A 13933-nucleotide genomic window follows, 5' to 3' on the forward strand; every position below is an offset into this window, starting at 1 on the left:
TCTTGCCCAGGATCACACAGCTAGTAAATGCCTGATGTGGGATTCAAACCACCAGGCTTTCCTCACTCCCCAGTCCAGTGCCCTATTCACCATATTGCTTCTGTTATGTTGTATTCTTCACATATTTTTATTCCATATCAAACAACAAATAAAACCTTGAATTACCAGGCTTGTTCAGAGAAAAGAATAATTGGATTCATTTTAATTTTCTGAATTACTGATTTGATTACTGATTTATTGTTTACTGTTAATCAAAAAATTTTGTTTTGGTTTGAACTTGTGATTTCAGGAAATGTATTCATCTCTTTTCAAGCATTAGAGTCCATAATCTTTAATATTCTGCATTTACATTTTTAAGTTTTGAGTTATCATTGTGTGCATTAGTTCTAGTTCTTCAAAGCATATTAAAAAAAGTATAGACTGTTGAGCTGAACATGTACTTACCACAGGATATTCCCTATACTTTTTTAAAGTACCTCCTTGATGTAAATTTGGTATTTTTTTTATTGCCTTCCCTTTTCCCAGTAAATTCCAAGTAACTAAGATTGTTCTAATGCAATCCTTCTGATTACAAATTCCTCTCTCTCTCCTTTTTTTTTGTGAGGCAGTTGGGGTTAAGTGACTTACCCAGAGTCACACAGCTAGTAAATGTCAAGTGTCTGAGGCCAGATTTGAACTCCAGTCCTCCTTACTCCAGGGCTAATTCTCTATTTACTGCGCCACCTAGCTGCCCCACCAATTCCCCTCTTTTTTAAAAAAAACATTTGATACTATTTTTTCCAACTGGCACAAATCTATTTTCTTTCCCTCTCATCCCTCTTCTTCCATTGAAAAACCCTTGTGACACCTATGCATAGTTAAGTAAAAAAAGTTCCCACATTGGGCCATGTCTCAAAAATATGTTTTGATTGCAACTCTTAGAGAGTATATTAGTTCTTTTTCCTGAATTAAATTATTTTCGGTATGCTAGATCTTCAGGTGTATCTTGACCATAAAGGAAAGATCACCTTTCTTTTATATACCTATTTTCCTTGTCTCAGAATGCTTTATCCTTTCATTGCCCCTAAGACACAGCATGCCCAACATCTTGTTTTGGGTTTACTGTTGTGGTGAACCAGGTGTTTGACAATACTGTCCTAGATTGATCCAGCATATTTGTAATCAAAGACTTTTTCTTTCCCCGATCTTTCTATTATTCTCACTCAAACTGCAGGTCACTTAAATTTTCTATAGTTATTCATTCCTTAAAGTTTAGTCACTCTCCAGTAAACTTATTGACTTCACTTGCTTAACAATATAGACACCCATGTGATATTACTGCACTGATTCTCTTAATATATTTAATGCCCAAAACAGCAAATTTTGTTTTCCACACCAATGTAAAAATAATAGGAGTACAACCTGAAATTAGGAGGAAGACAAAAATTCCCTTGGGCAAATCTACCTCCTTTAGAACCGTAGCTACGGTTTTATAAATTTAGACAAATCCATCTAAAGACTTTGAGGGTGATCTGGGAAATAGCTCCTTGTAAACCAGACCAAAAACTTGCTTACTTAAATTCTGAAAGCATTCAGATGATATTGAGCCTGACAGAAAAAGACGAACTGATCATTTTACAAATTCTACATTTGGAATTCACACCTAGTCTACTGTGCATTTAGGTAAAGAAATTTGTTCACCTTTAAACATAGATGGGGTAGATTAATTGAGAAAAACTAAACTTTTGGATCTTTTATTCAAAGAAAGATGGAAATGGGGGAAGGGAGTGGAATAAGGGTAGGGAAGCTATGCCTGATTTTATAATCCTTTAGCAAAGGAGAATTTCACTTTCTATTGCCAGGAGTCACTGTTAATTTGGACCTTTCCTCCACATTTTCAGACTAGAGTGTGTTTGGAGAAGTTACAACTGGAAGACCGCGTACTCTGTCTTCATAATCGATGGCGAATCCTCTATGCAGGATTGGCAAATGGCACTGTAGTCACCTTCAGCTTAAAGGTTAGTGGTGGACAAAGGGGCTACATTGCTATATCTACTTTTCTTCTCCACCGAGAAATTTTTTTCCCTTCTTTTTGTTGGGAAGACACCAGGATGTGCCCTAACAGGTTGTTCTCTTCCTTTTGATAAGGGTAAGTAGAACCCGACCCTATATTCTTTTTGTTCTTACCTTACCACATCAAGGAGCTCTGAGCTGAGCTCTCATTCATCACAGGTTGTTCTTATTTCTGATAGATTAAATAGATTAAGACTTAAAGAAGTAAGATGTAGGAGGAACTCAAGCCTAGGTTTTTTTGCCTCTAGACTTGTGGCCTGTGACTACACTACCAAGGGGTTCCATGACCTATTTTGCTAAGAAGTTACTCATAACCAGTCCTGTTTCTGTCTGGGGCCTACCATTTTTTGGTATCTATACTAGTTATTATTATAGGAACTTTCTTTATTTTTATATTTTTAAATTTTTTATTATAGGAACTCTCTAACAGTTTGCAGCAAATATTTGCAATGTGATTTGATTCCTAACTGTAGCTGCCAGTTTTTCTATGATGTGGGTTTCATTACCCCCACTCCTGTGTATACACTCAAATAAAATCAAGCATTTAATGACCACCTACTCTGTACTTACCTTTGGATACTAGGTGCTGTGGGCCATGCTGTGCATCGAACTTGAAGATATATCCTTGTCTAATATAATATAAAACAATAATAGCCGACAATGCAAGAGTATGGCTGAATTCATGGGAATGGGAGACTAGGATGATAGGAGTCAAACAAGGCTTTGTAACAATATGGGCAAGTCCACTTGGGGGGTGTGTGTGTTTGTGTGTGTGTGTGTATGTGTGTGTATTTGTACTTGTATTTGTATTTGTGTTGCATGATGAGGAGGAGAAGAGTATGGGAGTAGTGAGACCAGCTGGGGGCAATTGAAATAATCATGTGTGGCCTAAAAAAAAAAAATAAAATAAAAACCCTATTGAATTGATAAATAAAACTAGAAGTTAGGTTTAAAAAGAAGAAAGAAAGAAAGAAATAATCATGGGTGAAGGGGATAAGAGCCTCGATTAGGTGGTGACTGGAAACTCCAACCTGAGAAATGTTTCTTGGCAAGCAATTATAGATTTGGCAATAGATTGGATGTAGGGGATGAAGGAAAAGAAAGAGTCATAGTTGAGATCTAGGTTTTATATCTTTAGGAATCCAGAAGAATCATGGTGCTTTGACAGATGGGAAAGTCAACTGATTTTTTTCTTTTTTTTCTTTTTTTTTTTTGTGTGTATGTATGTGTGTGTTATGTTCATTTTTTTTAAAGTTTTTAAAAATTTATTTATTTTTAGTTTTCAACATTCACTTCCACAAGATTTTGAATTCCAAATTTTCTCCCTATCTCATCCCTCCCCCCACTCCAAGATGATATGCATTTTGTATACCCCTTCCCCTAATCTACTCTCCTTTCTGTCTCTCCCCCATTTCTCTTATCCCCTTCCCCTTCTATTTTCCTGTAGGGCAGGATAGATTTCTGTACCCCATTTCCTGTATTTCTTATTTCCCAGTTGCATGTAAAAACAATTTTTAACATTTGTTTTTAAAGCTTTGGGTTCCAAATTCTCTCCCTTCCTCCCCACCCACCCTCATTGAGATGGCAAGCAACTGGATTACAGGTTATACAAAAGTCAACTGATGTGTTGCAGGAAAAGTGATTCTGAGTCTGAAGGGATAGTGAGAAACTCAAATGGAAATGTTCCGCAGACATTTATAGATCAGAAAAATCATAGGAGTTTAGTCTGGTTGGGATTTTAAAGGCCGTCTAGTCTCTTCATTTAACAGACAGAGGACTGGAGTTTTGTTGAGAGAGACAAGACTGGAGATAGAGGTTTAGGAAAAATCATCAAAGTCATGAAAATTGAAATCATAAGACTAGAGGAGTTATTTGAGAAAGAATGTATGTATATTTGGGAATGTTACCACACTTTACCAGGTGGGTAGGTATGGATATCTGCAAAGGACCAAGGAACTTGAGGAATACTCAGTTCAAGAAAGGGAAGAACCACTAGGGAAGGAGACAGAGAAGTACCAGAATAGTGTTGTTTCATCTTGTCATCAATGACATGGGAAGAGAATTTCAAGGAGTGGATGAACCTTATTATCAATTACCATTCATAGGTCAGGGAAAATTGGAGTGGAGAAAGGTTACTGGATTTGATAACAAGCTAGTCTTTGACCTATTAGAACACATTTACAATGGGGAATAAGTAGAGAAATAGGACGGTGTAACTGTGTGGTAGAATTTGGAAGTGCCTGTGCGCTAGCCAAAAGCCACCATTAATAATTCCCAACTCCAGTTCTGTAGTGGTGAGAAGGACACTTAAACAGTCTGAGGACTCGGTAAAATGTTGGTGGAGCAGCACATATATTCTTTCTTGGTTTCGTCTTCTTGTCTTTTTGTCATTCTGTTTTCTTTGGTTCCTTTTCACTGGCTGAATTGTCATTCTGCATCAGACTGGCGATTACAATGAAAATCCTCCACTGAAGTCCTACTCTGATGCCTCATCGTGGCGTGGAGGTGACCCTGGGTTCTCGAAGGCTATGCCAGCGGAGCACACGCTCTGGCAGGTCCTACCAAGCTGGAAAGGCTTCGAGTGTGGTCCCGGCAGCAGACGACGTCTGTTGTCCGAGGACCAGCCTAGCTAAATTCGGAGAGGCTCATCACCAGATTGGCTGCAGGGTGATCTTTCAGCCACTGCAACTCTCATAGGTCATCTGCTAGATCGTAGAGATTGTAATCTGTATCTGTGAGTACAGAGTACCCACACTGATGAAATCACAGATTCTCTAAGTATTCCTTGCTCATCTGGTACTGATTGATAGCTCAGCCAGCTTTAGTCGGAAAGGAATGGTCACTTGGGGTGTGTGTGTGTGTGTGTAGATGGAAGTGTGGCGCAGTAGCTAGGAAGCCTTCAGATCCTGCCTCTGACTCATACTACCTGTTCAGTGACCCTGACCAAGTCATTTAACTTCTCTGTTTGTGGTTTTTTAAGACTTAAGTTTCAGAAAAGGTGCTGAACTGCTTTAGTAGCAGGAGTTTTCTCACCCTTGAATTTCTGATATAAAATTTCCTTTCCTATAACTATTGTATACACACACAAACCTTTTGTAAACTTTAGAGCATTATATAACTGTCAGATATCAGTACTGTTGTGTATTGTATTGTTACTATTGTATATTAATAGGATCCTATTTCTGGGGTTTCATTAATACACAATTTTTACCTGCAACCCTGGGGATCAGAAATGAAATACTGGTGGCCCCTTATTTCAAAATTTTGACAGTAAAGGAAGGCAAGAAATAGGGCAGTTGCCAAAAAAAGCAGTGGGATTAGGTGAAAGGTGGTTGTGGGATTTTTTTAAGCCCCATGCATGTTGTTTTTCTCATAAGACTCATGTTTAACAGAGGGGGAAGGAGCCAGTAGGAGGAAAGAGACTGAAGATACTGGTGAGGGGTGATAAGGAGTTTGACTTCTGTCTCTTCTGAAATTGGAGAGGAAAAGACAGAAGGGGGAGGGGGGGGTTCTTTCTCAGCCAAAAGCAAGGTTTTTTAGAACATTGGTCCCGGTGAGTGAGATTTAAAGAATCTGCCATATTGGCCAGACTCTTAAGGAATCTAAGCATTTGTATTGCTAATGCAAGCAGGCCAGGTCTTAAGAATCTGAGCACCTTGATGGAGGCAAGATGGACTTTATATACAGAAAGACTGTGGGAGGTATCTAGGAGTGGCCAAGTAGTATGGGGTGACTGGAAGAGGAGTCTAAGGAGGATCTGGATGGGAGTGGTCAGTAAACTGGGGTGACTGAGGTAACAGAATGCCAGGGACCTGCACCAGGAGGCCAAGGGAGAATGGACCTTGGTAGGATTAAGGGTGGGAGGGGGAGGGCCCTAACTGGGAGATAAGACAATGGAGGGCTAGGCTAGGTTAAGGGAAACAGAGAATTGGGAAATTTGAGCATAGGTGATAAATAAAGGCCAGCTGATAGGATTATAGCCTCAGGCAAAAGCCAGAGATTTGGCCTTGTGAGAAAGTCCAGGGCTTTTCCTTTTTGGGCTCCAGATCCCAAAGACGTGGTCTTTTCCTTTTAGGGATTCAGATCCTGTTCCCACCATTCCCCTCTCAAACAAATGGGACCTAAATTCTTTTGGGGTAAGGGGCCAAGGTCTTGGCTTCTGAAACTGCTTCCTGCTGGCATAGAGCTGTCCCTGCCTTGAGGGGGTCCCAAGAAGGAGGTTGACTGGAACAGAGCACAGGCTGCATCCAGGGGACAATGGGGGGACATTGGCTGGTACCTGCTGTTTGCTACTGTAGGTGAATGGCCTATAGTCTGGAAAGAAATAGGTGTTAAGATAGAGATTATGATGAATTGAGGAAATCATGCTAGTTGTCTACGAAATAATGAAGGCCCCAGTTAAGAGTGGTGGAAAGGAATAGGATTCACTGTCTGAGGGAAGGAAAAATTTTGGAAAATTAGTATGAAGAATTTTCCTGAGAAACCAATAGGAAATGGATAATAAGATTTCTTGAAGTTGGCCATGTGAATTTGTAGTACATTAAGCAGGTCTTTGTGAGTTCACATCCTTCTGAAATATATCTCCGTGGCCTGGGAGATAGGAGTAGAGAAGCCAGACAATGAGAGTGATAGATGGTTGAAGATTTGCGCAGCAGAAAATTAAAGGAATATGGAAATCTAAAATAATAAGACCGTCATCAAAGTGGTATTCAAAGGAGTCTAGGCTTTGTAGAATTGAATATTTCTTTGACTATGGACCAGATTGAATAACATTGGGTCATTGATGACCCATATATATATGGTGAAGCAGGAGAGATGATGACAAAGGAGGTTGATAGAGAAGGGAAACCTCAAGTTTAGAATTTTAGAAATAGAATAATTCCTCATGATGATTAGGGAATGGTAGACAATTGATTCAGAGTGATATTATAAGTAATAAGAGGGTGGCAATGTGGTCAGTAATACTGGGCAGCAAGGAAGAAGAAGCCACCCACCCTTCCTTTTCCACTGAATTAGGGAGAGGGGGAAAGATGAGGTTTCCATGAGGGAGATAGCAGTAGGGGACAACTTATCATATAGCCATGATCAAGTGTAAAAGTAAAGGTAAGTGTGTAGACAGAAGCTAAAAAATAAGTGTAGGGAAGTTTATTTTTATTGGAATGGGGAGTTTCTTTACTAGAACAACATAAAAATGTTGTTGGAGTAAATAAAATGGTAAAAGTTTGCAAATGGTCTTAGAAAGAATAACAGTGATGAAAGTTGCTTTGAATCATTAATAATATGATGTATGCAAATTAAAACGTCTCATTCCTCAAAGTAGCAAAGATGATAAGAAAGGCAGTGGTATTGGATAGGCTTAGATATACCATGTCACTATAGGGGTGTCTGTGAATTAGGCCAAATTTTGTGGGAAAAATTTCAAATTATGTGAAAAAGCCATTAGATGGTTTAAACCCTTTATTAAGTACCTTTTGTATTCCAGACATTTGTGCTAGGCACTAGAAATACAAAGACAAAAGGGAAAATAGGCCCTGCCTTCAAAGAGCTTAAGTTGGAGGAGACTAGCACAAACACAAATGGATACAAAATGAATACAAGCTGATGTCAGAGGCAGGCACTCAGATCTTAGGGGAAGGGGAAAGATGGCACATGAGCTGACTTTTGAAGAAAACCAGGGATGCTGAGAAAAAGAAGTGAGGGGGGGGTGCTTTTCAGGCACAGAGGATAGCAGTGCAGGAACTAAAAGCTGGTGAGACTGTAGATGTGTGATGGGGAGTGATGGATAATAGGGCTCAAAAAGGAGATTGGGGCTAGATTGTAAAGGGCTTTATATGTTAAACACAGGAGTTTATATTTGATCCTGGAGGTAATAGGGATCCACTGGGATTTGAATAATGAAATGCCTTGGTCAGATTGGAGCTTTATGAAAATCTGTTTGGCAGCTGTATGAAGGAAGCTGTATTTGTGCCTTAAGCAGTACTCCATCTCCCTGTTCCTCTCTCCCATTCCCTCTTCCCCTTCCCCATTCCCTCTTCACGTTACTAAATTTTCTATTTTTGTTGAGGATAGTCATAACCTTGAATTCATCTTAGCTCTTTCCTCTCCTTCATCCCTCACATTCAATCAGTTGCAACATCTTATTGTCTACTTCCCTCCACAATATATCTCATTCATCCCCTTCTCTCCGCTCACCACAGCCATCTTAGTTTAAGGCCTCGTTAGGTCTCTCAACTGGATTATTTGAGTACCCTTCTCATTGGTCTCCCTGACTCCAGTCTATTTCATTCTCTCCTCCATCTTCTATACAACTACCAGAGTCATATTCCTAAAGAATAGGATGACCATGTCAGACCCACACTCAGAAAAGTCCCGTGTCTTCCTCTTGCTTCCTGGATAAAATACAGATTTTTATATTTGGCTTTCAAAACCCTTCATAATCTGTCCCAGTCTCTCATTCCAGGCTGATTACACATTACTCATCTTCTTGGACTTTGTTACAGTCACATGAGCCTGCTTTGCTATTCTCTGTATGCATTTCATCTCCTGCTTCCATACCTTTGTATAGGCTACCCCTCATGCTTGGACTGCACCTCCTTACCTCCACCTCATGGAATCTCTAGCTTCCTTCAAAGCTCAGCTCATGTGTCACTTTCTATAGTAAGTTCTTTTGGTCTCCAGTTGCTGGTGCCTTCCCCTTGAAAACTACGTAGTATATATTTTAAATTTAATTTTCTATGTTCTTCCAGTAGAATATGAGCCCTTTCAGGGCACAAACTTTTTCTGTTGTTTTCTGTCTCTGGAACACAGTAGGCATTTAAATGCTCACTGAATTGAAATGAATCCTACTGCTGAGCATATATACCCTGAAGATATTAAAGTCAGAAAGGCCTCATGTTTACCAAAACTTTCATATGAATACTTCATTAACAAAAAAATATTAGAAACTAAATGAATATCTCTCACTTAAAGGAATGGCTGAGCAAATTGTGAGTACAAATATGCGTAAGAAACAATATGAGGAATTCAGGAAAATTGAACTGATTTCAAATGACTGAAGGAAGTAGGACCAGGAAAATGACAACTACCATACAATAATGGAAATTGAAACGGTGCTTAAAATAAAAAAAAAAAAGCAGGCTGACTGAATGATTGTAATGATCCTTCTTAAACCTGCAGAACAGAAGACAAAATGCACTTGCCCCTCCTTTTAGTTCACAGTGGACATGGGTGCAGGATGCCCTTGGAGCTGTCAGTCTATTAAAAGGGAGGAGATAGAGTGAGGTGGGCATGAGGAGTGGTATTGGGAAATAACTATAGGTTAAAAATGAAATGTATCCAGGAAAGTATTTTTAAAAAGGAATTTATTAGGGCAGATTGGGTGTTGGCAAGAGTGTGACAAGATAGGAGAGGTTTTGTACCCTAGAGTAGTGGCTCTGGACATCACCAACAGAAATTTTTCTCTGAGGTCTTTGTCCAGCAGGGGATCTACTACTTCATAGATCCATGGTTTGTTTTCTAGACCAACAAGCAGCTTGATATCTTTGAGTGCCATGGTCCTCGGGCTGTTAGCTGCCTGGCTACAGCTCAGGAAGGTGCCCGCAGACTGCTGGTGGTAGGATCCTATGACTGCACCATCAGCGTCCGAGATGCTCGCAACGGACTGCTCCTCCGCACGCTGGAGGGCCACAGCAAAACCATTCTCTGCATGAAGGCAAGTATGGGCTTCTGGGTGTTGGGGTAGCATGTATTAGGAAAGGTGTGGTTTTGGATGAAATTCTAATATTCAGAGCCTTCATTTTAAGTAAAGAGTAGTCCTTCCTTCTGAAAATGATAATTAACAATTCTGTTTTGTATGTGTTATTTTAAGATACATGTACACCGATAGCACCCTTTAAGATTAGGTGGCCTGTCCAAAGGCTTGTTGATACTCTGTATATAGCAGTGGTTAATTTGAGGCAGATTCAGTCAGAACTGTTGGTGGTGATGGAGGCGAGTCCGTCATTGCAGATATATTTGGTCTGAAGAATAAACTTACAGCAATCAGTCTGGAAAATAGAATTCAGCAAATGATAATTTGATGTACATTTTAGGAATATGACAATTCCAGGTCTGTTGCATACTCTGGCTTATTTAAAAAAATTTTTTCTTTAAGGTGGTAAATGATCTTGTGTTCAGTGGCTCCAGTGACCAGTCTGTCCATGCCCACAACATTCATGTAAGTCATACTGAGTCTGGCAGTGATTTCAGCCTACCTAAGAAGTTCCTTGAGACACACATAATAGAAAGCACAACTTTCCTCCATTATAAAGGTTATTAGGATTACACCTTATGTGAGGTGCTTGGATAGACCACATTGAGCTTCCCAAAAGCTCTGATATGCTCAAGACTTCAAGAACAGTTAGAATTTTATAAGGTTTTTACTGTGAGTTCCTAACATTTAATTTCAAGATAATACACATACAGTGGGGCTTGATAAATCAATATTTGATTCAAGTGTGTAGCTGAGAGCAGAAAAACTAACAGTTGGCCTCTGTTTCCTCATTTCTTAAATGGGGGACAGGGGTGTTACTTGATTATCTCTAATGTCCTTTTCAGCTCTGATGTTCTGGTATTCTATGGAATAACATAACTGTGCCCAGGTCACTTGAGGCCCTTCTTTTTCCTTGACTTCCAGTTTACTTCCAGTGGAATAAAGGGGAAGTTTCCTTGCTAATCTCTCCTGTAGGCCCTCCATTGTGTGTGGGTTCTCAAGCTTAGATTCAGCAGTGTTGGTTATACATTCACTTGTTAGCATTATGAGTGCCAAGTAGTAGACAATAATTTATATTTTAAGTAGTGGTGAGTCCTGGAGAAAGGACTTACCGGTTTAATGATTTTTCATTAATTTTCATTCCTTATTCCTTCTCCCTTATTCTGGTATAGACTGGTGAGCTGGTACGAATCTATAAAGGTCACAACCATGCAGTGACTGTGGTGAACATTCTGGGGAAGGTCATGGTGACTGCCTGTCTGGATAAGTTTGTTCGTGTCTATGAATTACAGGTAGACTGGAGCCACATTTTGGTAACATGATCTACCAAGGTCATCTGGTTTTGTTTTTGTTTTTTTTTCCTAGTTGTAGGAGTTGGGCAGGAAGCAGAAAACATAAGGGTAGGGATTAGGGATTGGATCAAAATGGGATGGTTAGAATAACTGATTCAAGGAAATAATCTGAAAGAAGAGGCACAGGGTTAGCAGATATTATTGAGGGGGGAAGGAATGATATTACAGAGTTAAAAAAGACAAACCAGCTTCAGCCCTCAGAGTTTTGGGGGCAAAGTTCGAAACTACTAAATAGTAGAACTAAATTATTTTTAGCAAGCAACTGAAGGTCTTAAAAGAATTCTCATGCAGGGGCAGTGTCTCAAATATGAAATGTTACAAAAGGTTAGTGACCAAACTTTTCATTCCTTCTGGTTACTAAGCTTCTCCTTGAGGGGTATACCTCATGGATTTCTTTTTTTAATTAATTTTTTTTTCAATTGTCAAGCATATTTTTTTTCTCTTTCCTACCTTTCCCCATTGTGGGGAGGGGGGCGGGGGGGTGGGGTGGGAAATGGGACAAAATTCTTGTGTAACAAGTAAGTACAGTTAAGTAAAATAAATTTCCATATTGGTCTTATCCGGTAATGTGTCTTCTTCTGTGTATTAGCCCATTTCTGGGTTATTTTCTTCATCATCAGTCCCCTGGAATTGTATACCAGATGATTTTCACAGAAGCCCAAGACTCTAGTGTGATGGAAAGGAGAGTATGATGGTAGAAGCTGTGAAGAGCTGAGTTCTGATTTTTGTTACTAATTAGCTGTAGGATGGACGTTAGTCAAGTCACTTAGCCACATGGACCTCAGTTTTCTCTAAAGTGAAGGGGAATTTGATGAACACTAAGGTTCCTTTCAGCTGCTAGATCCTATATGTGACTCATTTTTGGTTTCATTTTATATTTGTTATGGAGCCTCAGTGATCATGTTCAATGAACATATATGAATCACCTTTTTTCTAATGCTTTTTTTTTCCCTACCCAAGTCTCATGACCGTTTGCAAGTTTATGGTGGACACAAGGACATGATAATGTGTATGACTATTCATAAGAGTATGGTAAGTGCTGCTACTGTCAAATGTTAACTTTTGTAAACGATATCTCTCTCATAGATATCCCTCAGATAGCACTGATATCTCTGGCACAGAGAGGGAGAGAGGGAGCTGGCTCTGAGTTAAGAAGACCTTGGTTCCCATCCAAGGTTTCTGACACATTGACTATGTGGCCCTGGGCAAGTCCCTTCACTTGTCAGTTTCCCAGGCAGCTCTCTGAGACTAAATTGCAGATGGCCTCTGTCTGCATTGGTAGTGGGTACCTACAGCAGGGAAAGTCAAAACAGAGAGAAAACTATAAGAAAAGGCAACTTACCACTAAACGGATCTTTCCTAATGGGATAAGTAATATCATAATGGAGAGAAACCAGCTTGGCACACTGAAGAGGACAACACCTCAAATTCTAGAACATAGTTAAGCTGTGCTAGCATTACGTATAATGGGAACAACCTAGAAGTAAGATCAAGGGTAAAGCAAGGATTTCTATCAACACTGCTATTTGATATAGCGCTAGAAATGCAGGCAAGAAAATGAAGTTGAGGGAATAAGTGTAGTCCAGGAAGAAATAGAATTATCACTTTTTACAGATGATATGATAGTTTATTTAGAGAACCGTAGAGTCAATTAAGAAACTAAAAGGAAATATAATTTTATCAGATTTGCACCCTAATATTTACATGTGACCAGACTTTGAAGTACTTAGAATTTGTAGTCGTTTGATTAATTACAAGGTATTGCCAGTAATCTGGGAAAGAAACATAGACAGGGATTATAAAGCAAAATGCTTAATTAAACCTTTACTGGGAGTTACCAGAAAAGTTAGCAAATTTCAGCTCATCTAGCTTCCATATGCATCACTGGGATAGGTTAGTGGAACAAGTCACATGGGGAAACCTGTACAGCTGCCAAAGAAGGGTGGTATTGTGGTCCCTTCCCACTTTTTACTTTCTGTCAGCTTAAACAGTCTGAGCTTCAATTTCCCAAGAAGCTCAGTTCCTTTATCGTACCAGATAATTTGTGTAATCTTGAACAAGTCACGTAGAACCTTCCTGGGTTTCAGTTTTCATCTGCACAGTGAAGCCACTGGGGCTAGATCTGCAGTGTTCCTTCTGGCGCCTTCCTTCTTAGATTATGTCCAGTTTGTCTTTGATGTTTCTTGTTTATATGGAGTTATTTGCATGTTGTTTGCCCCCAGCCACGTTTTCCCCTTTAGCTCTTTATCTCCAGGCATATAGTAGGCGCTTAATAAATGCTTGCTAACAGTACTAGCAGTGTATCTATGTTCTGGACGTGCGTGTGCCTACAAACATAGTCACCACCCACCTCCTATGGCTGCAACGAATTTCTGGATTTTATTTTGAAGGATTTTTTTTTAAAGTTGGGTTTAGTGTTGTTCTTTTCTTTTCCAGATTTATACTGGCTGTTATGATGGTAGCATCCAGGCTGTAAAGCTAAATCTGATGCAGAATTTTCGCTGTTGGGTAAGGACTACCTTCTAACTGGAGGCCTTTGAAGTAGAGGCTGGATAAGAAGGGTTCAGATTGTTATAAAAGGGATTCCCACATGTTTATAGGTTGGACTAGATAAGCTCTGAAGTCTTTGCCAACTCTTGAGATTCTGCAGTTCTCTGAGCAGACGTTTTTTTGCTGCTAGCCTATTTGTGGTTTAGACTACTTGTTCTCAGGCTAATTTTATGGATCTTCATGATCACTATCAATATTTATTTGAATACCTACTGAATGTGTGATGGAT

At 39.5% G+C, this 13933-nt stretch overlaps 1 protein-coding gene across 2 annotated transcripts in view; it reads left to right on the plus strand.

Annotated features, from left to right (window-relative positions):
- The window catches only part of ZNF106 (zinc finger protein 106), an 87658-nt gene that overhangs the window by 67818 nt on the left and 5907 nt on the right, over positions 1–13933 (plus strand). For both annotated transcript variants that reach the window (XM_027869940.1, XM_027869939.1), the window contains 6 exons: positions 1881–1997; positions 9572–9763; positions 10205–10267; positions 10975–11094; positions 12115–12186; positions 13591–13662. In XM_027869940.1, coding sequence (XP_027725741.1) covers positions 1881–1997; positions 9572–9763; positions 10205–10267; positions 10975–11094; positions 12115–12186; positions 13591–13662 — 636 coding nt within the window. The remainder of the gene's footprint in view (positions 1–1880; positions 1998–9571; positions 9764–10204; positions 10268–10974; positions 11095–12114; positions 12187–13590; positions 13663–13933) is intronic.

Source organism: Vombatus ursinus, unplaced genomic scaffold, assembly GCF_900497805.2.
Source record: "Vombatus ursinus unplaced genomic scaffold, bare-nosed wombat genome assembly UNPS02014794.1, whole genome shotgun sequence".
In the NCBI taxonomy this organism is placed as follows: Eukaryota; Metazoa; Chordata; class Mammalia; order Diprotodontia; family Vombatidae; genus Vombatus; species Vombatus ursinus.